Source organism: Phaseolus vulgaris, chromosome 1 (genome assembly GCF_000499845.2).
Source record: "Phaseolus vulgaris cultivar G19833 chromosome 1, P. vulgaris v2.0, whole genome shotgun sequence".
NCBI lineage: Eukaryota > Viridiplantae > Streptophyta > Magnoliopsida > Fabales > Fabaceae > Phaseolus > Phaseolus vulgaris.
The window spans coordinates 47,475,703-47,497,662 of record NC_023759.2 but is presented as its reverse complement, the minus strand read 5'-3'; the positions used below and the strand labels follow the sequence as shown (position 1 = coordinate 47,497,662).

General features: G+C 31.2%; 3 protein-coding genes across 6 annotated transcripts; 2 read left to right on the top strand and 1 right to left on the bottom strand.

Annotated features, from left to right (window-relative positions):
* Window positions 1-4,503: 4,503 nt before the first annotated feature.
* LOC137814853 (peptidyl-prolyl cis-trans isomerase, chloroplastic) lies at window positions 4,504-6,960 on the top strand. The gene is made up of 7 exons (XM_068617773.1): window positions 4,504-4,655; window positions 4,887-5,078; window positions 5,519-5,660; window positions 5,771-5,859; window positions 6,001-6,055; window positions 6,213-6,298; window positions 6,620-6,960. Exons 1-7 carry the CDS (start codon window positions 4,596-4,598, stop codon window positions 6,773-6,775), a joined length of 780 nt encoding a protein of 259 aa, XP_068473874.1. The 5' UTR covers window positions 4,504-4,595; the 3' UTR covers window positions 6,776-6,960.
* On the bottom strand, window positions 6,928-9,667 carry LOC137814852 (uncharacterized protein C24B11.05). 2 transcript variants are annotated; one of them, XM_068617772.1, is made up of 9 exons: window positions 9,548-9,653; window positions 9,285-9,373; window positions 8,846-8,914; window positions 8,318-8,383; window positions 8,130-8,227; window positions 7,934-8,059; window positions 7,571-7,855; window positions 7,356-7,421; window positions 6,928-7,250 (listed from the first exon to the last, which is right to left on the bottom strand). In XM_068617772.1, exons 3-9 carry the CDS (start codon window positions 8,895-8,897, stop codon window positions 7,101-7,103), a joined length of 843 nt encoding a protein of 280 aa, XP_068473873.1. In that variant the 5' UTR covers window positions 8,898-8,914; window positions 9,285-9,373; window positions 9,548-9,653; the 3' UTR covers window positions 6,928-7,100. The 2 variants fall into 2 exon arrangements, with proteins under 2 accessions (XP_068473873.1, XP_068473872.1); XM_068617771.1 differs by having other exon boundaries at window positions 7,571-8,059; window positions 9,548-9,667.
* A 5,247-nt stretch (window positions 9,668-14,914) lies between these two features.
* LOC137814865 (pectin acetylesterase 12) lies at window positions 14,915-20,856 on the top strand. Of its 3 annotated transcripts, XM_068617789.1 has the most exons (14): window positions 14,915-15,283; window positions 15,997-16,079; window positions 16,261-16,390; window positions 16,503-16,576; window positions 17,193-17,279; window positions 17,357-17,481; window positions 17,564-17,624; window positions 17,819-17,872; window positions 17,974-18,051; window positions 18,535-18,640; window positions 18,755-18,900; window positions 19,515-19,618; window positions 20,372-20,410; window positions 20,502-20,856. In XM_068617789.1, exons 1-14 carry the CDS (start codon window positions 15,118-15,120, stop codon window positions 20,608-20,610), a joined length of 1,362 nt encoding a protein of 453 aa, XP_068473890.1. In that variant the 5' UTR covers window positions 14,915-15,117; the 3' UTR covers window positions 20,611-20,856. The 3 variants fall into 3 exon arrangements, with proteins under 3 accessions (XP_068473890.1, XP_068473891.1, XP_068473892.1); XM_068617790.1 differs by lacking the exon at window positions 20,372-20,410; XM_068617791.1 differs by lacking the exons at window positions 20,372-20,410; window positions 20,502-20,856 and having other exon boundaries at window positions 19,515-19,749.
* The last annotated feature ends 1,104 nt before the right edge of the window (window positions 20,857-21,960 follow it).

Below are 21,960 nucleotides of genomic sequence, written 5' to 3'. Positions count from 1 at the left end.
TAAAAGAGAAACTTATACATATATAAATTCAATCATATACACACATATTTCAATCATATTTCATCCACGTTTAAAAACCAACAAATACATTTCAAGCTCAAATAAAATCAACACACAAAATTTCTAAGAAATTTGAATGAGTGTGACCATGTCACCTCACATTCACATCCAAATCATCTAACATAAACTACTATTTAAAACTAAGTAGTCTCCCTTGCTTCTTTAGTTTACTTAACACTAAATCAAAAGTTCAAACTCTACGTATTTCACATGAAAGTTGATCTTTAAAGAATAAACTGATCAAATAAACTTGTTTTTATTTTTACTGTGATTCTTATGACATACTCCAATCTTCAAAATGTTAAATAAATGTTTACATTTTTATAAAATAGTAAAAAAAAACAAAAAGAAAAAAAAAGCTTTAGAGAGACAACAGTTATTTTGAAAGAAGTTTGAATAACTATCTTTTATTTATTTATAAGTTTTTCACTTTAATATTAAAAATGTTGAATAAATTTTTACATTTTTATAAAATAGTGAAAAAAACACAAAGAAAAAAAAGCTTTTGAGAGACAATAGTTATTTTGAAATAAGTTTGAATAAATATTTTTTTTTTCTATTTATAAGTTGTTATCGTTAATATCAAAAAGCTGGTAGTCGGTTAATTGTATTACTTTTATTTTGTATCTATCGACATAAGATAAGTCATGTCACATTGGTCTAAGATACACTTAAAACATATACAATAAATAATATTTAAGACAGTTTCAAGAACTCCTACACTCCGATAAATCAAGGAACCTTATTAGAATAAAACTAACACTGATATATGATAGGTTTGACCCAAACCCATGACTAAACACTATAAATTCATACTTTCAGATGTGTAAATTACGTTTTTAATCAGTTCTTAGTATGCACTTCGTATACCGAGTACTTACTTAATTGTCGGAGTATCATTTTCAGATCAACCCCGACCGAGAACTAACAATTAAAGAATGAGACTTGAAGTGAGAGTCAAAGGAGTCACCAGACTAATCAAACGTCAACAATTGTACAACCAGTTTGAAATACTATCTAGACTCACTTTATTTATCGAGTTACATATTTTTAAACAACTTTTGAGATCATTGATTAAACAAAAAAATATTGTAAGTCTTGTTAATTTATTATAAAAATTAAAGTAGCAAATGTTTTCTCAAAATATAAACGGTCTTAAACTTTTACAATTTGTGTTGAAGGTAAGACCAACACGGTAATAACTATTTCAAAGTTACAATTTGAGTAAGATCGAAGCTATGTCACTAATTAAATCTTAACCTCAATACTCAACTCTAGCCAAAATTGTGAACTGTGTTGTCGTACATTCTGTCTCAAGTGCATTTGGTTTCATTTTTTTATAATTTTTTAGTCAAATTTTAAGAAACATTTTCTTAAAAACTGTAGGACCTTGATTTTTTATTGATACGACTTTTAAGTTTACAATAAATATTTTTCCGAGAAACGTGTGTTAGTTATTTTAAAGTCTCAACGAATACATTAAAGCTGTTGGATGAACAATGTACGTCACTGATCAAACCAGGTTTCAAGTTTCATTTATTTGTTTTATGCGAGACATGACATGTAATGGATGCTCTGTTACGTGTGAGGAAGACGTTTTTAATACACCCAACAAACCCTTTATTCTCATTCACTTTATTAAAAACCATTAAAATACAAAAAAAAAGATATTGGGAATATCAACTGTGTAAGCGTTAATTGGTTGTTGAATAATTTGTAGAAAATGTTAATTTAATAATTGAAAAATGAAATTGAAACGTCACGAGTTATAATTATAATTTGATTAATATAAATTTAAAATTATTGCATTTAAATAAAAGTTATTTTTTTTAATTGTAATCTATATAATTGTTCATATATCGTTACTTGTAATTTTTTTACCCTCGACTTTCTTAAAAGGTATTTTCCCTAATACATTAGTCTTTTATTAGGCTTAATCCAAATAATTAGTTAAGTATGATGATAACTAATTCCTATCACCAGTCACGGCATTAACCATGTAAAAGAAGGGTGTGATCCTAGGTTAGACACATTTTTTTGGAAGGAGTGAGGTTGGATCTTTCTGCAACTTCATACATTCTTACATCAACACATATTAAATAAAATATTTTTTTTTCTTCAATAAAAAAATAAATTAAGCTTTAAAATCTCACACACCTTTTTCACTTTCTTTCTTCTACTACTTTATATCATCACAGTATCTACAAGAACCTCCACTGTTTTTTTATTAGTTATTTTGTTTTTCAAAAATATTATGAATTATATAATTTAAAAGATATTTTTTTTTCTTGTTAGGGAGATGAAATCTAGAGAACTATTGAGCAGTTTCGTTTTTTCTTTCTATCAGGCGGTTGACCTATACTTCAGTTTACTCCTTCAGTCTTCCTACTACTTCTTTGGGTCTCGGTTGCTTGATCACTTGATCTCTTGAGAAATGTCGAATGAAGGTATTTGCAAAAGACACTCTGATGCTCAAGTTAGCAAGGGGTGTTCGACACTCATGTGTCAAAGTACAATAATTAATGACGTACCTACTTCTTGGAATGTGCGTTATTTATATTATTTTAATGAGCTTACCTTGTTGGGCTGAATTATTGATGTGGATTGTACTTTGATGTGTATTACCTAATTCTTAATGATGGTTTAGTTTTACTGATCCTTGATTTGAGCATTACTGGACCGAAGGTATCGATCGACTTGCACGAACGTGTATCATTCAGTCGGCCCGACTGTGGAAGCCGAACTTGGTATTGACCTTTTGGTCCATACCAGTACACTTTCAAATTTAGAAATATTATCCAAATTTATAAAATTCAAAATCTTATATTAAATCTAAAAATAGTTTTTGAATTATGTAATCCAAAATATATTTTTAGAAAAATTATTCTGAATTTCAAGATTTTAGATTAGATTATTTAATCCAAAATATAAACTATGCCACATCATAAATTTTATATATTTTAATTTTTTTACATAAATATATTTTTGAAATAATTTTTTTTTATAGAAGTTACACAGAAAGAAGCGGCGAAGGAGTTATTTCTTTTGGAGCTGTAAAAAAACATTGTTTGCATTCAAAGCCTGGCCCATTTTATGGGCTGAAATTCCCACTTTTGGGTGAAAGCCCAAAAATGAAACTATCTTAGAATGGACCACTAAAAGAAGAGGGCAGTTTCTTCATGCACCCCACATTTTTTTTCTTGCACCCCGACAATGTTATGCAAAGACTAAAATTTCTTTATTATTTTTTAAAAATCCTAAAATGCACTTAAAAATGTATTTATTATTTTGCATTCTGGAGTACGGAATCCGGAAAATTTTCAGATTTGCATTTTTGGTAAAATTTCAGATGCACCAATCCGTAATTCAAAATATGCATTTCACATTTAAAAATCCATCGTTAAAAAAAAAGTATTCCGGATCTACCAATCTGTAACAAAAGTATGCATTTCAGATTCAAAAATCCATAATTAAAAAAAAAACATTCCAGATACACCAATCCGTAACAGAATTAGGCTTCCAGATTCAACAATTCAGAAAACAATAATATATGCAAAATTTGCTTTCAGAACACCTCTTCATCCAGACAAAAAAAATGATTCAGTTTCAGATTGATGAATCCGTTACACACTCCCAGATTTCAATTTCCGGTAATTACAGTGCCTTTTTCAAATAAAACCAGTTTTGAGATTTAGAAAATTGTGGGATACAGGAAAAAAAAACTTAGGGGACAATGAAGAAGAAGCCGAAGAAAAATCAGCAACAACTTTGTGAAAAAGAGAACAAACATTACGCATTTCTCTCTTCTCCATTAATCAACCTTACATTTTAAATTCACAGATGGTGACTGAGAAATCAATGTGAGTCAAGTTCCTGGTAGGACCAGCACTACCAATCAAAACAATACTTATACTTTCTATTCATCTCATATCTTATATAATTAATAAAAATCAAAGTGTCATAATTGTATAGATAACTAGCAACATTTTTGTGTGTAAAATACTATATAATAATACTGAAATTCTTATATAGTCAGAAAAATATTCTAACCTAACACGATTGACCATTAATCATAAACACCAAAACCTCCTTCATTTTATCGTCCCATTTCATTAAACAAAAATAAAAATAAAAATTAATGTTATACTCTTATTTCTAGTAATCCCTTAATATCTTTAGATTTGTTCACTAAAATAATCTGAAGACAGCTTGCCTATTATTTGTTTTATTAGAGTTTTCCCCCTATTTTTATTTGATATTAAAATGCAAAACATATTAAATTAAATAAGTGCATCTATATATATATATATATATATATATATATGTAAACCATTAAATAAATAAAAGATAATTAATGTAATTGACAAAAGGTTATTTTTTAAAATAAAAAATACATTAAAATTTAAAACTATAAGTACTATGTGTTTTTTCTTTTACATATAAAAAGTGCACATAGTTGTAACCCTTTTATCTCTTTGGGTCTGGTTCTCCAATATCAACACCGCACAGCACAACAAGGGAAGGTTCTAGTGAGTATGGCGTCTTCATTATCAGCTCAATTTGTTCATTGTCAGAACTCACTTCCTCGTCTTCAGGTTTCTGCTTTCTTTCTCTTTCTCTTCATCCTCCAATACTTACAATTATTAAGAAGGCATTACTGTTAAGTGCACTGTTTTGACTTTCCCTTTTGGAACCACCCAAATCGCTTTTATTCGATATAATGTATGAAAGACTTGATTTTTCACACCTTTTTCCATTAGGAGTTTCGGATTGCAAAGGTGGTGTCAACTGATAATAATGATAGAAGTTTGCCACCATTTTTTCAGGGTAATTGTAGCCGAGATGTGTCTAAGATTCAAAGGCCACGTGTGGTCTGTTGCGGTACAGGGTCACAGCTTGGTTACGGTAAAACGTTGGCATCTAGGTCACACTATGCCATGAGGTTTCCTGTGAGGCAACAATCTGAAGCAAAGTCAATTAGATATAGGAGTATGACATGTGTCAACGCCACAGACAATGTAAGTTTCTCATCTGAAATTTATGGTTTGTGAAATAGTTACTAGTATTATTACAAGACAGTGGAGAAGCTAAAGGATAAGACCTTCAGGATCTCTAAGTTTTACTCTTTGTTCCACTGGGCATCATTACAGGAGTTGAGAAGAACATCATTTTCACACTTATACAATTTTTTTAAAATAAGAAACCAAGTGAAAACAAAACAAGGTGGTATTTTTTGTAATTATCAAAAGTAGAAAATAGAAGGAGAAAATATTTTCTTAAAATTTAGACCACTTGTTGATGAAGAATTATTCAGTATTTGGATTTGTGATTGCTAATATTTACGACGCCATGTTTGGAATCATATTCAATGGTTTAATGTGAAAAAGTCTTGTCAAGGCTCAATAATCTCTTCTGCTGTGATTAACATGATTTTTTTACATGGTTTTGTTACCTTTAGGCTTTAGAGCTTCAAGCCAAGGTGACAACCAAGTGTTTCTTTGACGTAGAAGCTGGGGGTGAGGCTTTGGGCAGGATTGTTTTGGGCCTATTTGGAGAGGATGTTCCCAAAACAGCTGAAAATTTCCGTGCTTTGTGCACAGGCAAGCAATTAAGTTTTTCTGCAACATTTTTCTTGTTGCCGTTGGATTTACTCTGAAATGGATTGTGGAACATTGAATTTTATATACCAAGCTGAATAATTTTTTAACAGGTGAGAAAGGGTATGGTTACAAAGGAAGCTCCTTCCATCGTATAATCAAAGATTTCATGATTCAAGGAGGAGACTTTACGGAAGGAAATGTGAGCTCTATTATATTTATTTGTATGCCTGCATATATGTAGTGATGAGAGCATTTCCTTTCACACTGACATGCCATGTATATGCATCAATGAGGCTACTGAAGTTTATTCTAGCTCAGAATTTGCTTTAATTGGCTGCAGGGAACTGGTGGAATTAGTATCTACGGTCCTAGTTTTAAAGATGAGAGTTTTTCCTGTATGTCTCTCTTTTTCTGGCTATATAGTAATATTTAATAATAAATTTTTAATAGTGATTGCCTGATTGGTCTTCCAAATTCAGTTTAAGCTACTTTTCCAATTTAAAATAGTTTAATCAATCTTCTTACGTTTCTAGTTTCAATGCTTTCTTACAGTGAAGCATACTGGTCCTGGAATTCTAAGCATGGCAAATGCTGGTCCTAATACCAATGGTAGTCAATTTTTCATTTGCACTGTAAAGGTGAGAAACAATTACTGCCCTTCCTGATTTTTATAAGTTACTAATAGATAAACCTCAATGAAAGTAAGCTCAAAATTCTAATCAAGCCTAACCTCAATATCCACTGACTGGTTATTTATTGTAAAACCCTCACTCACTAGTCACCAGGGAATGTATTTATCAAGTCTGTTTCCAGATCTAAGATGTTTTCTTCACAGATTTGGACCATTTTGCTGTGGATGTTATTTATCATATTCAGTGCTCAATTATTTAACTAAAATATATGAATCTTTAAATTTTTTACTTCTGTAAAATATGAAGTGTCTTGATTTTTTTATGCAGACTCCATGGCTAGACAATCGTCACGTTGTTTTTGGACATGTCATTGATGGAATGGATGTTGTGAGAACACTTGAATCCCAGGAAACGAGTAGGTTAGATGTCCCTCGGAAGCCTTGCAGAATTGTTAATTGCGGAGAACTTCCTATAGATGGTTGATCCTTACCCGGAAGTACATTACTTTTCTTTTGATTTTCAGTTCATTTTCCAATGTTCCGATTGCCCCTTACTAGTCATGTTAATGGGTTTGGATTGTCATTAGTCGGTGCCTAATTACCCATATTTTGTATGACAAAGACTCGTGCTTAATCTTTAGAACAATAATATTCTCTTTTTCATTTCTTTATGCTTTGTTATTTGCGTTTACATGCTCCCAACAACATGATTTACATTTTTAAGCATCACTGTTTGTGGGGAGCCAACTGCTATGCATCATGGTTGGGAGATTGCTCGGTTGTAAAAATTTGCTTGTTCAAAGGAAAATCTATGCAAGGACCATGGTTTCAACTGCTTGAGATTGGATAATTTGCTGTTGGTCTCCCTCAACCTCCCATATCTCGGGTAACGCTTCTTTGATGTTATGAATGCTGTTCAGTGCATGGTCAGCTCCCGGCACCAAATCTGAGCGTCCCACCTGCCGCCAAGATGTTAACTTGAGTTAGATGTGTACATAAATCATATAGCTATTCAATTTCTAAAATTTCCCGAGAGGATTCATGAATAGTAAATTATAGCTTACAATAACCGTGTTAAGTCCAGCAGCTTTCCCACTTGCAATGTTTCTAGCACTGTCATCAAAGAACAACTGCATAGGGTGGAAGAGGGAACAAAGACGGTATAGTAAGTTGATTCCAAGACTAGACGGCCAAAATATATAAATAAACACACAGGCATAATTTCCATGCACGCCCATTTCTACATTATATGCAACAAAACACATGTAATTGATTGTACCGTTTTCCTTGGATCTACATTAGCAATGTGAATGGCGGCTTCAATGGCTTCAACAGAGGGTTTGCAGAGGATTTGTGTCTTGGAGTTGAAACATTCACTCTCTACCTGGTTACAGTATTCTTTGTTCAACGAGTTACTCCATGCTAGCACGCGATTATCAGTTGTTACATTTGCGTGATTAGGGGGATTAAGCGTTTCAAAGCATATGATACTGTCAAAACATTCTACCAAGCCCAATCTGTTGAGCACTTGGTGTGCATGTGCTTCATCTGCATTAGTGAATACCTGAGATGGCCATTTTATAGTCTTAGAATTATATGGAATGCTCTCCGCTGAACAAACTAACATAAAATATTTACATACAATTTTACGCTGAGGCATGGAAAGCAGAAGGTTCCTTAACACTGGATCTGGCTTCAGGTTCCCGTATGGTAGTCTTCCATGCACGTAGGCATGAAATTCATCATCATCAAACTCATAACCAAAAGCCTGAAATTGGTATTCTCGTAAGGGAAGAACGATGAAGAGGAAATCGTGAAAAATGGCGATATTTCTCTACCTTTAGTCCTGCCATAGTTGTCCCATATTCCTTGTAGAAGTCCAGGCAAATCTTTGGTACTTTACTTTCGTCCATATGCAAGTGTTTTAACATGTACTCTGTAAACAAGATTAGTTTAACCAAAGGACATGTTTTGCATATTATCTTAACACTAGAGATATTGTAGTTTTCATGGTTAGTGTTTGTACCTTCTATGTTCTTCCGACATGCCAAATTGAGACCTGAGCTCAATGGATAGAGAGTATCGTCCATATCTGTGGAAAAAGGTGGAGCCATAAATAAATAACAGTCCCCGTTTTCCTAAAAAATTCTAACAGAACACGTTTCCAATGGCTCAGTTCAGTTGAATGGGGAAGACATGAGAAAAAAAGAAGGAAATAATAGCTTCATTGTCTCTCCAAAACTCCTCTTTTTTAAGTTGTTATTTCCAATTTATGTAGGAGAAAAAAAATTGTTACTATCCGTTGTAATTAATTTTCCCTTCTCTCTTTTTCTCTCAAAATCAAATAAAATTCATCCAAAACTTGAATTATCATTCTACACTTTGTAGTCCCTACTCCTGTTTGATTATATCATTGCCATCATAATGTTTGCAGAGCTTACAAAACTTGCGCAGAAAAATAGAAAATTCACGCGCAGTTTCGTAACTCTTGAACCAAAAGTGTAGAACTTGGGAAACATGTAAGAGTGCACTGATAGAGTGGCATCATTCATACCGAAAAGCAAGCAATCATACTTGATTCCAGCAATCCCGCAAGAAGTATCCATCTTACACAAATTCTAATCTGCATCAACATGCAACATGTTTGTTAATTCCAATGTTCACAAAAACCCTGTTCAGTAAACCATAATATGTGTGGAAATCCATTGAGAAGTAAGAAATTAAGTATGGGATGCAGAAGCTGTGACTGTCAACATCTCAGTAAACATGAAAAACCATATATGGGACATGGATCCAAACACGTTAATATCATCATATTTGCCTTTTGCCATTTAAATTTGAAATGCAAGTATCATCACTTTCGGTAACTTAATGGTTTCAGTTTGAGCGAGATCACAAAGGTAAATGAAACAGAAATACTACTATATTACAAAACAAACAAGTTTCAGAGCAAGGTTAACAAAGGTGTTAGTGTATATGTGTTGAAGACTTACTTGGTGAACCAATGAAGAAGATGAAGAGAGTATAGAGGTATGTATGAACCAAACTTCCAAATTCTAGCTCAGTATATATAAGGTTCCACCTAGTATAAAAACAAGGAGCTCAGTGAGTTATTTAATGTGGTGTGATACTGATACATCAAACATGAATCATCAATGTGAACAGCATAAAGTCACTAATGGAAAAATAATTATGAAGGCTACGCAATGGATGATGAAGGACAATATACTAATTAGAGAAGAGAAAAAGAAAGTACAATAATTCGCAAAGAAACGAAACAACACTTGTGGTGTGGTGTGTTTGAGTGTAGCAGGAGGAATTAAGTAGTAGCAGAATCACGTGAATGTATTTATATGAGAGTGTGCGTGCATGAATTTGTAGAATGTGCGAGGTGACGCATGAATGGGTGAAATCTGAGGTGGAGAAGATGGATTTTTTTGCACCACTTGTAACTTTATTCTTCATTCATCAACTCCACAACTTTTTGAACGAAGGATTTGGTATTATTTAATTATGATAAATGCTTGTGGCCCATGTATTGCTATCTCTAAACTCCACTTCAACAAAAGCACAATTGGGCAGGAATCAATCTTCTCCATATATACATATAAATTTGTCATATGAATAGGATAATCTTTTGCTTCTTTGGATATAGAGATGGGTGGTGAAGATGAGGTTTATTCCTTTTTAAGAGGAATATTATAAGCATCAACGTTGTTTTCTGTAACTCTAATCAAGCATATTAACGTCAAATTGTTTTTTACTTTATGCCCTTTGCAACCAAATCAGATACCAAAACCCCTGGGGAATTCTCCAAATTAATAGAATTTTTCATTTTTTTTTTCTTACTTTTTGTATGCATTTTTCTTTATGGACAGTTATGATGATCACACAGAACAAATACTACTTAATGAAAATTCAAACTTGTGTTAGATCTAGTTTAAACTTATATCAACATACTAAATATGAGAATTTATAATAGTGTCTAACCACTCTTGATTAAATGAAATATTTAAAAGCAAATTAGTAACACAGATATTATTTAAAATTGAAGTTCATGACAACATCAATAAGTTTCCTTTTGGAATTTATCCCACTTAGAAGGAATAAGAGGCTTAGGTAATATCCCATTCACTGTGTTTTATGTATCGAGCTTAGCCACTGATTGAACCACACGTTTTATTCCTCCGAGCACTGACAAAAAAGATAATCTTAGGCGACCAAAATTTGTAGCAGCTGATATAAACAAATGATTATGTCTCTTTGTAAGTTTTTGTAACAAAATTTATTGTTAAACATGTAATATAACTTCGCATAAAAACACTTACTAAATAAGTACTTAATTAACATTTTTTGCGCAAATAAAATGCTGTAGACTGTCGGTTATTTTTTATTTCATCTCATGCTTTAAAAATCGTTTTTGAATTGTAAGAATTTGTCAATATATATAGATAACCAAAAACGTATTAATGTATTTGAACAAGACAAAAGTTATAAAATAGAAGGTGCTTGTAAATAAGGGGAGTGGGAATAGTAAGAATCCTTTATGGTCTATTTTGTGTTTTTTATTTGCAATACAACACAGACGTAGGATAAGATCCTGGCAATTTCTTCCTGCACCTCCATAGAAGACATTAAATGACAGATTTACCCTTTTCTTCATTTTTTTAATTGACGCTCCTCTTTCTCTTTTTCTGGATTCTAAAATTTCGAACTCTAGAATTTGTAGAGTTCATAAGATATTTTATTGGTTCAAAATGTATTTTTTGGTTCAAAAATTATCTTATAAACTCTAAAGTTTGGAAAACAAAATTGTATTATGATTTTTATAGTTCATTGTATTCTTTGGGTTTGAAAATATACTCTAGTAACAACTATCCATTCTTTATTGCTGCATGTTTTCTTATATATCTCTATCAATCAATTGAGTTGCACATGATTACTCATGATTGTCTAGTTTTCGAAGCTACAACAACACAGTCAATATGAAACACTTCAACCAACAACTCCATAATCTCAAGTGCATCTAAAATAGGGTATGCATAACATTGCCCAACAATGAGCAAGAACAACAAATTTGACACGTCCCAATAGGTAGATGAAAAGAAATTGTATATGGATGACACCTCTCTACAATAATTTGTTTGCAGTGTTGTAGCTAGCATGAATTTGATCGTCTAAATTTGATAACTCAACTACAACTTATATTTGTTCATGTGGTGCTCTCAACTTATTCATTTTTCTGTCGCAACACACCAATTTCAGCTCACTACGATCTCACAATAGCCAATGAACACCATTTGAGAGTTGTAGTCTAATAAAGAGCACATTAATTTCAATGCATGTATGTCAACATTATTAATTCATCACTTTATTCCATAATTGTCTATGGTCATCACTTATGTATATGCTTAATTCTCCACTACATGGACCATCTCAACTACAATATTTTCTTCACCCACGTCACCTTCAACAATGTTACCTGTATCACCTCGCTTTCTTCATTTAACAGATGCAGTTGGATACACAAGATCGATTTGAAAACCTCCTCCTCTGCTTTTCAACATGTTTATTTGCATATATGTGAATAAAAAAAAAATATTTACCAATAAAACACAACCATACACAAAAGAAAAAAAAATTCAGAGCAAGAAGAGTCTTCCTAAAATAAGTTTCTAGAATAGTTTTTCAAAAACATAGTTTAGAAATTTATTTTAAAAAGCTTATTTTGAAAACATTGATAAAACTTATTCTTTTGAAAATATATTTGAAAAAAGTTTTTCTAAAAGTCATAAGATAATGTTAGTTTTCCCTTATATCAAAATTTAAATTTTGATATAAAGTTGAACCTAAATCATCCATCAAAGAAAAAAGGATAACCAAGCAAAGTGAACGAAAAAAAATCGCAATCACAATACATTTGAACAACAATGCAACAAGAAAGTTAGGGCGAAAAGAAAAGAAAAAACTTTTTAAGTATAAACCTTGAAGGTATTTATTCCTTTCATTAATGTGAGGGGAGTGCAAGCTCAAAAATGGTGGGTAAAAGAAGCAAAATCATAGGTGAATTCGACTACCAAACTTCTTATCTTGGCCGAGTATGCAAATTAATCAATTTTGATCTCAATCTCGGTCCAAAATCCTTCATCAAACTCTGAAATCCCAAATTATCACATTGATACAATTAACAGCAAAATAGTTTCAATAACCCGTTCTAGTTAAACAAAGAGATTTTACTTGCAAAAATTAATGAACAAAAATACCTGTCTTGTGTTTGATTTAAAAATAGTTATAGGACCACAGAAAATGATTTTTTATAGAAATATTAGTGCTTTTAAAATTTAAAGTTGGTTTCTGTCGTAAATAAAAGTTTAAAGTTGTAAATTGCAGAGTATACCCGAGGAAAATCACAATAATTTGTCTTTGAAATATAAAATTGGTAAGTCTTAAGTATGTACATTTACTAGTATAACTAAGCTCTGCATTTTACAGAAAAGAAATGTATATAATTAATTATTTATGAATTATTATTAATATATTAATAAATAAAGAAATATATAATTATTTATATAATTCTATTAATTAAACATGCAATATATAAGTAATATTGTATACACTTTACTAATATATATTTTATACAAATGTCATTTATTTTATTATATATAATTAACATTACACATGCTTTATTAAGATAGTATTTATGTAAATATTAAAACGTACTAACTTTGATATCTATAAATATAACATCTAATTAATATTGCAATATTTAATGTACATCTTTGATACACACAATGATGTTATTTATTATATTTATTAAATGTAGTTTGCAGTTAAAGTATGCATTTAATATAGGCAATAATATTATTTATTATATTTATCAAATTTAATTTAATGTGTAATTAATATTACACGCAGACACATGTATTGTACTAAATATAGCATGAAATAATGTCAAGTGACAATAATATAACTTCCATAAACATTAAAAATTGATACAATAACATTAATTAATTTGATGGTTAAATTATAACTATATGTTATTTAGTGCATATCAAATTTTATAAAAAATTTAATGAAATGATATCTAAATTATATACTACTTTATATATTACATCAATTTTAATTTTAAGATGTATAAATGAATACAACATAATTTTGAATTGACCATTTTTTTTATAAATATAATAAATGCAAAGTGAACTTTTAATTCAATGATAGTTTTTTAGAATGTTTTTTCAATTAAAAGTTATCTAAGAATGTTTTTTATTTTTTTTCCAAAATATGTATTTATTAATATTCAATGTTGGTTTATGCCCCTAAAAATCATTATATTAAATATTTAACTTTTTTTGATGAAAAATATCTTTAAATAAAACACTTTTTTTTTAAAGTTTGCATATATCTATATATTATAAAATGTTCAAATAGTGAGATAAAAAAAAATCATACCTTAGTTAAAATATGATATTTTGAAAATTACTAGAATAGAAGTTACAAAGTGATTTAAAACTATTGAACTCGGAAAAGGTAAATTAAAATTTAATAAAATAACTATGGTAATTGATATGTTTAATTAAAATGCTTAGTTGAATCTAGAAAAACCCATAATGAGAAATATTTAAGAGTATATCCGGTGCTAGTTTTTTTTTTTTTTTAAATAATACACTCAATTCTTATTTCACTAAAAATAATATCCTAAATGCCACATAAGTTGTAAGCCACTCGTATAAAATTTTTATCAAATTTTTATAAGTACTATTTCATCTTTCGACAACTTAAATAATTATTATTTTTTCATTTTTCATGTCAGAGCATTTTCAATATAGAGTGCTTATAAAAGTATGAGTGAGTTATAAGAACTATCCATCAAAGTAATTTAAAAAAAATAAAAATATAAGTTGCTTAAAAATGATGTAACATAATGAATATCATCCATAGTCAAGACTAAGATAATAACTCTAATTATAAAAGATGTTTTAAACTACCATTTCTTACTAAAACTATTATTTTTTTCATTAAGAATGAGTTAAGGACTCTGTCATCAAAATACTCTAATAGCTTTCAAAGATTAGTTTAATGGATTTTTAATATCAAAACTAAAATATCAAAATAATTAAAGGAGGTTAAAAAGAAATCTGAAAAAATTATTCTATTAAAGAGACCAACTACATTTCTCAACAACAAAATATTGATAGTTACTTAAAATAATTATTAAATACATATTTATTATTTTGAAATGACCACGTGAAGCATTCATCAACATTCATGAAGATTACACCATTGCTAAAAAAAAAAATATATGTATCAAATAATTACCAGTAACATTCATCTATATTTTTAAATGTTTGCAGGTAACATTCATCAATCACTAAAGCACATTTAATACTTTAATTATTTTTCAGTTACTATCTTGAAAATAGGAGAAAATGATGATACCTCGAACTTAGTATCATCCACTTAATATAAAAAAAATATTTTATTATAATATAATATTTTATTCTAATATATAGTTATTAAATAGTTGTTTTTTATTATTAAAGTGTCAGTTAAACTTTATTTATTGATAAAAGACACATGAAAAAATAATTAGAGAAAAACAAAAAGGGACCGACAGAGGTATCCTTGGTGAAGTGAAGAGTGTTGGTGCGACTTACGAGCTACAATGTCTGATTCCGTTTTATCCACGACAATTAATTAAAAAAACCCTACTTTATAACTTCAGCAGTAATGAATAAACCAATACCCAAAACCCAGATTCTGTGTTCTATATAAACAAACGAATAATTATCACAAGAGAAGTGATTAACTTAGTGAGTAGATTCAGAAATGAGAATGAAGGTGCTTCTTCTAATAGCATTTACCTTTGTTTCTGTGGCTATCAACGTTAGATCTGATCATGAGCTTTTCTACCAAAACGATGCCGCTTCAATGGCTGCGAATCCTCTCTTGGTCCCTCTCACTCTTATTCCGGGAGCTGCTTCCAAAGGAGCTGGTATCTCTTTCTCTCTCTCTCTCTCTCTCAGTTCTGAATGAGTGAAGTTATTTGTAATTTGCCTCGTGATTTCTTAAAGCTACGTTATCTGAAATGAGTTGAATGTTGGCTTCACCATCAAAGCCACTTTGTAACAGTATCCTCTGAACTTGGCATTGCATTTTTCCCTTTGTGCCCCCAAATGCATTCTTTGTCATTTTTCACTTTCTGGTAATGCTTTTGCCGATTTTTTTAATTAGCTTACTGTCTCTGAACTTGACTATGCATGTTTTTGCTCTAACTTATTGTGCATGCTTTTTAGGTTAATTGAGGTCCTCGTAATTGATTTCATGGTCTATAAAGACTGTCTCAAATGCGTGTGTTTAGATGAGCGTTTGCAAAATTAATTTTTAACGAAGTTGATTTTGCATAGTTGATTCTGATGGAATTGATAAGTGGAGTGATTTATTTTTGGTTATTTTTATTCTAAAAGCAAATTAATGTTAGAACTCTATTAAAAAATGAACGCAAACGTTACCTAGAGTTGCATGAATTAAAAATCGATTCTTCAGCATGAGATCAAACATGTGATCATTTACCCAAAACTACGTTAGTTGATGTTTGAAGAATGTGATTTTAGATGTCGCGCAAGTGCAACCAAATATGCTCAAATATCTCCGTCCACTTCAAATGCATTTTCAAGATTTATAATAGTTTTTGTCCTGAATTGCCAGTTTGTTTGGATGGAACGTTGCCTGGTTATCACTTTCATCCTGGATTTGGATCTGGGGCAAATAGTTGGGTCATTCAATTGGAGGTATGTAACAGAATATCCAAGTGTCGACAGAAAGTTTCAATCAGAAATTTAAAAATATTTTAAAGATTTTGCAGTTTCTTAAAAAAATTCAAATCTGTAATATGCAACTGTGACCATTTAAAGGCATAATTCTATTATAATGTATACCTCTTTTGAATACTTGCCTACTCGACTTTCTTAGGGAGGAGGATGGTGTAATACCATCAGAAGTTGTGTCTTCAGAAAAACTACTCGTCGTGGTTCCTCAAAATTCATGGAAAAGCAACTACCATTCACAGGGATATTGAGCAATAAAGCTGAAGAAAACCCTGGTTTTTCTCTTTACCTTACACATGCATGCATTATTTCCTTCTGAGATTACAGGATATGCTTACTCAGGTCTTGTGTGTTCTCATTTTTGCGGATATTTTCGTGTGTGCACAGATTTCTTTAACTGGAACAGAGTTAAAGTACGGTATTGTGATGGGGCATCTTTCAGTGGAGATAGTCAAGACGAGGTTAGTGAGAGTATGAAAGTATAATAGTATATATTTTCCCCCTTTTATATGTATAGTTATTGGTACATTCAGTCAATTGACAGTCACTTGAAGTAAGTAAGCAGAGTTTTGCTATTTATTTTGCGTATTGTCTGATACATCAATGGCAAAGAAGCAGAATTTTGTTTCTTTGTGAGAGTGGGAGAGTTAAAGTTATGTTATGGTCCTAGTGTTACTCCACTCTTCTACTCATATATGCCATGTTTGCATCTCTTGAAGGCAACTTTTATGACACAATGTTTCATAGTGTCAAAATATACTTGCTTTTTATCACAGAAAGTAGACATACTAACTTCTCTTCTTTTTTTCAAATTTAGACCTTTTTCTTATGGCAGGAAGGACACATTTAAAATTTCAACAGAAACTATCTTGTCTTCTAAAATGATTGAAAACATGATGAAATAATTATATATATATGTATGTATATATGTATATGAGTATGTATGTATATATATATTATGAATCTTTCTTGGTATGGACTATATATAACATACTAATATATTTTCTGAGTTGGTTGCACGAGAAAGTATTCTTCATTTTCTGAATTTATAGTTATATCGGAATGTGTTTGTTTCAGGCTGCACAGCTTCAATTCCGAGGACAAAAAATCTGGCAAGCTGCAATGGAAGAATTAATGTCAAAGGGAATGAAGCAGGCCAACCAGGTTTACCATGTCCCTTTTTTCGCAATTTATTAATCAATCTTCAATATCCATGGATGCTAATTAATTCTTTTTATCAGGCTCTTTTGTCTGGATGCTCTGCTGGTGGTTTAGCATCTATAATACATTGTGATGAGTTCCGGACCTTGTTTCCTACATCTACCAAAGTGAAATGTTTGAGCGATGCAGGGCTTTTCCTAGATGCGTAAGTTTTGTTTTAAACTACTACCACTAGCCCGCATCATCAGCAGAGTTTGATATAATTGATTATCTGTTCAATCATGTAGGGTTGATGTTTCTGGGGTCCGCACATTGAGGAATCTGTTTGGAGGTGTAGTTAAGTTACAGGTAGTGTTTGATGTTGTAAAAAAATGTGTAAGAAATTGAATATAGCATATTGGTTACGTTATTTTGAGCTCAATTTTCGAGTCATTTGGTTCAAGCTTGCAATAAACTTTCTTGTTACAGGTTTTACTTATTTTATATCAATTTCAGAAACTATGTATAAGTATGACATGACATTGATGTTGTTGAAACTGTAGGAAGTGCAAAAAAATCTGCCAAAAAGTTGTCTCAACCAATTGGACCCAACTTCGGTATTTTTTATTTATTTATTTATTTTAAATGGCACGCTGTTGATAACTTGAAATGAAATTGTAAAACTTCCAAATTTTAAACATAAATTTTCCTTTTGCAGTGCTTTTTTCCTCAAAATTTGGTCAACCATGTTGAGACTCCATTGTTTCTACTCAATGCAGCTTATGATGCATGGCAGGTGATATTAACGGATACACTGTTTCTCTTTTAGTTTTATGTTAATAAAGTGCCTGATTAGACGTTTGTAAGCTTGTGCCTCTTTATTTGTCCTAAAAAATGTTATCGCATGGATGCTATAGTTTCTTATTTAACTAATTTGTGGTCTATGATTTTCCTGTTTCAAAGGTTTCTAGTTCTATCAGGAATTTTTTCTACTTCTCTGTTTTTGGTACAGGAAAAAAAAATTGACTTTACCAATACCCAATCCACACTAAAAGCCTTGGCCATGTAGGCACATTGAATTCAACCATCATTGAGTTAATTAATTTGGAATGTTAATTTATTTTATGCCTAAGCCAAAGTCCATAGGGTAAGCTAAGCAAGAATCATATATTCTATATGATTATCGATGACTACCCCGTGTGTACCCGTGGCAACCTGATTAGCAGTGAATTCTTTATGATATGGACTAAATATAAACCTGTCTTATTTTTTCCTTTAGGTCCAAGAAAGTTTGGTCCCTTCTTCAGCAGATCCCCATGGCTCTTGGAATGATTGTAAACATAATCGTGCAAACTGTAACTCATCTCAAATTCTGTTCTTCCAAGGTCACTTCGATCTCTACTAATGTGAAATTGTGTATTGTGCATAGCAATTGATGCATATCTACAATCATCTGATTTCTTTGAAATATAATATAATATATCTCTTCTCTGAATCAGACTTCAGAAATCAAATGCTAAACTACATCAAAGGCTTCTCAGGGGAATCTCAAACTGGGTTATTCATCAATTCTTGTTTTGCCCATTGCCAGACTGAGCTACAAGATACTTGGTTTGCTGATGACTCTCCAGTTATTGGCCACACGGTATGCATGAATTAGATTTCTATGCTTCTAAAACTGTGCTGGTGGAATACTTTAGAGTTTTCTAAACTAACTTTTTCTTCTGATTGGGAGTATTGAAAAGACTTAGTGAGAGATCATGTATGGAGATTCCAAAAAATCTTCGTTAATAAGAAATATCTTGATTGGAATTAAAAAACATGGCATCTCTATAGTTCACCTTGTCTTTATATGATGCACTGATTCTAAACGCATGAGGCTATCATTTCTGTAAAGAATAAAAAAGTAGAATGATAAAGATTTCAAGTTATATGCCGATAAATCTTCTGGGATGCTAGAGTTATTGACTAATTGCCGGATTACTTCAATATTGTTGAAATGTTGGCATAAACGTTTTTTCATTTTTAATCCATTTATTTGATGGTTAAACATATGACAATATGAAACTTCATTGTCTGACCCTCTCATAAAAAGGAAAACAGTCATGATTCAAAAAATATCTAGCCTTCATTTGATTGCAAACGCTTGTTTGCTCAGGTCTAAGACAAAGTGAAACTACTGCCTTTAGTTGAAATTATTCACTATTTATTGTTCTTACAGAAAAGTCATCTGATAAGTTGATATATCTTATCATGCAGCCAATTGCAATTGCTGTTGGAGACTGGTATTTCGATCGGAAAACCGTCAAAGCTATAGACTGCGCTTACCCGTGTGACAAAACCTGCCATGATCTGGGCTTCAAGTGAGTGGAAGTTTATTGATTTTTCATGTGGCAATTTCATATTTTATCAATGTAATCATTATAATTGCCATATGTGTATGTAACATTCATCATTGTCATGAAAATAAATATAGTTCTTGATTGAGGTGCAATTAATTAGATCTATCTGCTTATTAATAAGGCCTAAAAGATTTCTTTCGAGCAAAAATCTAAAATTAACAATTGAGCTTGTGCTTCTGCTGCTACCTTTCCAATATTGTGAATATTTTCTCGTATTAATACTTACCAGGGACCCCTAACGTTAAGGGTCTTTCCCTTTTGAATTATCACACCACCTTTCAGGGTTCCTTGATATTTGTTAAAAAAAAAAAAGATGAAACGTGATTCCTGGAAACATCATTTTTCTGATAGGATTCTACGTATGATAAACTATGATATATCTCATTGTAGAAATTAGGTAAATCAATAAATTTCAGTTGCTATACTCATTGTCTCTCTACAAGGAGAGTTCCCGTGTCTTGTGCCCTGCTATATAATTTTCCTTTTTGCCCCATAATCCCATAGTAGCTCACTGTTGTTAAGTCCTATCCACCACTACCAGCATGTCGTGACGGCGTGGTGACACACTAACAGTGTCATCTACAGAGGAAGAAAATCCATTCTCTTTCTCAGTGTCTTCCTATTTTGTCCCTTTCAAGTATAAAAGTACTGCACCCTTTGTCTTTTCTTGAATTCCACTGTGACATTGAGATTGACGTTATCCTGCTTTTGCAGAGCTGGTAGATCTACTGTGGTGGACTACCAGTCCCCAAGGTTGACTTTTATTTCACCCTCCTTTCCCTTTCTGAATACCATCTTTGCAATTCCTCGGTGAGACTGAAATTCTCATATTCTTCCTTTGCAGTGGTGATGACACATCTACCACAACCATGACATATTCTAGCTCCACGAGGCTGACTTATAGTGCTGGCTTATATATGCTAAGTATTCTGTCGTTAATTACTCACTCCTAGTCTACTACGCTCAGTGTTAGCCCAAAAAACCAATGCACCAGCCAGTTTTCCATTCCTTCCTTCAATCTTACATTTTAGTCACTTATGGTTATCTATGGACATTGTCAGCTAGTTACACGTCTAGAGTCAGCAATAGATGTTTTAGGACTCGAACAACCTGCAACTATGGTGGTATCTCCTCAAATCTTCTGAATACTTTCTCACTTTTTCTAAAATTTCTTATTAAGACGTGAACTTTAATCTTAACTTAATCTCATAAAATCGGCATATCCCCCTCACGTCGTTAGAATAAGTTAGAAATAATTGTGATATCATATTAAGAAGTGAATTTTAAGTCTTATTTAACTTTATAATCAAATTGACTTATAAGTGATATCTGCACTCATTTATATACTATAAAAAGTTATTATCTTTAGTCGATGGATCTCCAATAATTTCATTCCTTAATTAAAATTTCCAAACTTCATTAATGTCTTAAACTCTTCATTCTAAATGTTCATCACAATCATTAATCATGCTTCCCCAAACTTGGATATGTTCCCTACCATATGCGGGTATTGAATGGTGACATATCTGTACTTGCACAATTTTATTGTCAGCATTGAGATACTGAGATAAGGGAAAAAATGATGTATGAGTATGAGTAGTTGGATCATATACGAGTAGTTAGTTCAAGGTGGGCCTCTGGAGTGGGCCGGTTTAAATGAGTTGAGCACGCAGTACACCTACCCACCTTACAGAGTCCGCGAATTATGCTTCTTTTGCAAACCAATGGACCATCGCCAAGGCCCACACTCTACATTAATTCAATTTGTTTTGCAGTCACTTTTTTTAATAGAAGCATCAACTATATTTTTCTATACAATGATAGATTTATTTCAAATTTATTTTCTTCATTTATTAAATAAATTTTGAGAGTTAGTCAAGAACATCAAATAATATAAAACAAATAAATATAGACGAAAATGTAACGTCTTCAATAGAAAAATGGAGCAATACTACGATATTTGAATATTATCTAAGAGTGATAAATTAAATGTTTGGCATAAATAAAGGTATATCATATCAACCGTATAAACGACATATTCATTAATAGCTTAAGGAATTTTTTTGGAAAAATCATTAGACTACCGATAATTATTACTCTTACTTGGCTGCAAGATCGTGGTTATTACAAAAGTAGTGTGATTTTTTTTAATTATAAAAATAAATAAAATTGGAAAAATGGATAAATTATGCTTTAAAAAAGCTATCACTGAAAATACCACTTCAATTTTATTATAATAATGCTAATATTATTAATGAAAATAATTTTAATCTTAACATTAGTAATAATTATTGATCATTAAT

What these genes read in the sequence shown, in the direction of transcription:
- LOC137814853 (XM_068617773.1), top strand. Translation starts at nt 4,596, where the DNA reads ATGGCGTCTTCATTATCAGCTCAATTTGTTCATTGTCAGAACTCACTT. An exon ending in GTGTCAACGCCACAGACAAT is followed by an intron (nt 5,079 to 5,518) that starts GTAAGTTTCTCA and finishes TGTTACCTTTAG; the next exon opens with GCTTTAGAGCTTCAAGCCAA. An exon ending in TTTTCATTTGCACTGTAAAG is followed by an intron (nt 6,299 to 6,619) that starts GTGAGAAACAAT and finishes TTTTTTATGCAG; the next exon opens with ACTCCATGGCTAGACAATCG.
- LOC137814852 (XM_068617771.1), bottom strand. Translation starts at nt 8,897, where the DNA reads ATGGATACTTCTTGCGGGATTGCTGGAATCAAGTATGATTGCTTGCTT. An exon ending in CAACTATGGCAGGACTAAAG is followed by an intron (nt 8,060 to 8,129) that starts GTAGAGAAATAT and finishes TACCAATTTCAG; the next exon opens with GCTTTTGGTTATGAGTTTGA. An exon ending in CTGGACTTAACACGGTTATT is followed by an intron (nt 7,251 to 7,355) that starts GTAAGCTATAAT and finishes TCTTGGCGGCAG; the next exon opens with GTGGGACGCTCAGATTTGGT.
- LOC137814865 (XM_068617789.1), top strand. Translation starts at nt 15,118, where the DNA reads ATGAGAATGAAGGTGCTTCTTCTAATAGCATTTACCTTTGTTTCTGTG. An exon ending in TAAAGCTGAAGAAAACCCTG is followed by an intron (nt 16,391 to 16,502) that starts GTTTTTCTCTTT and finishes GTGTGTGCACAG; the next exon opens with ATTTCTTTAACTGGAACAGA. An exon ending in CTCCAGTTATTGGCCACACG is followed by an intron (nt 18,901 to 19,514) that starts GTATGCATGAAT and finishes CTTATCATGCAG; the next exon opens with CCAATTGCAATTGCTGTTGG.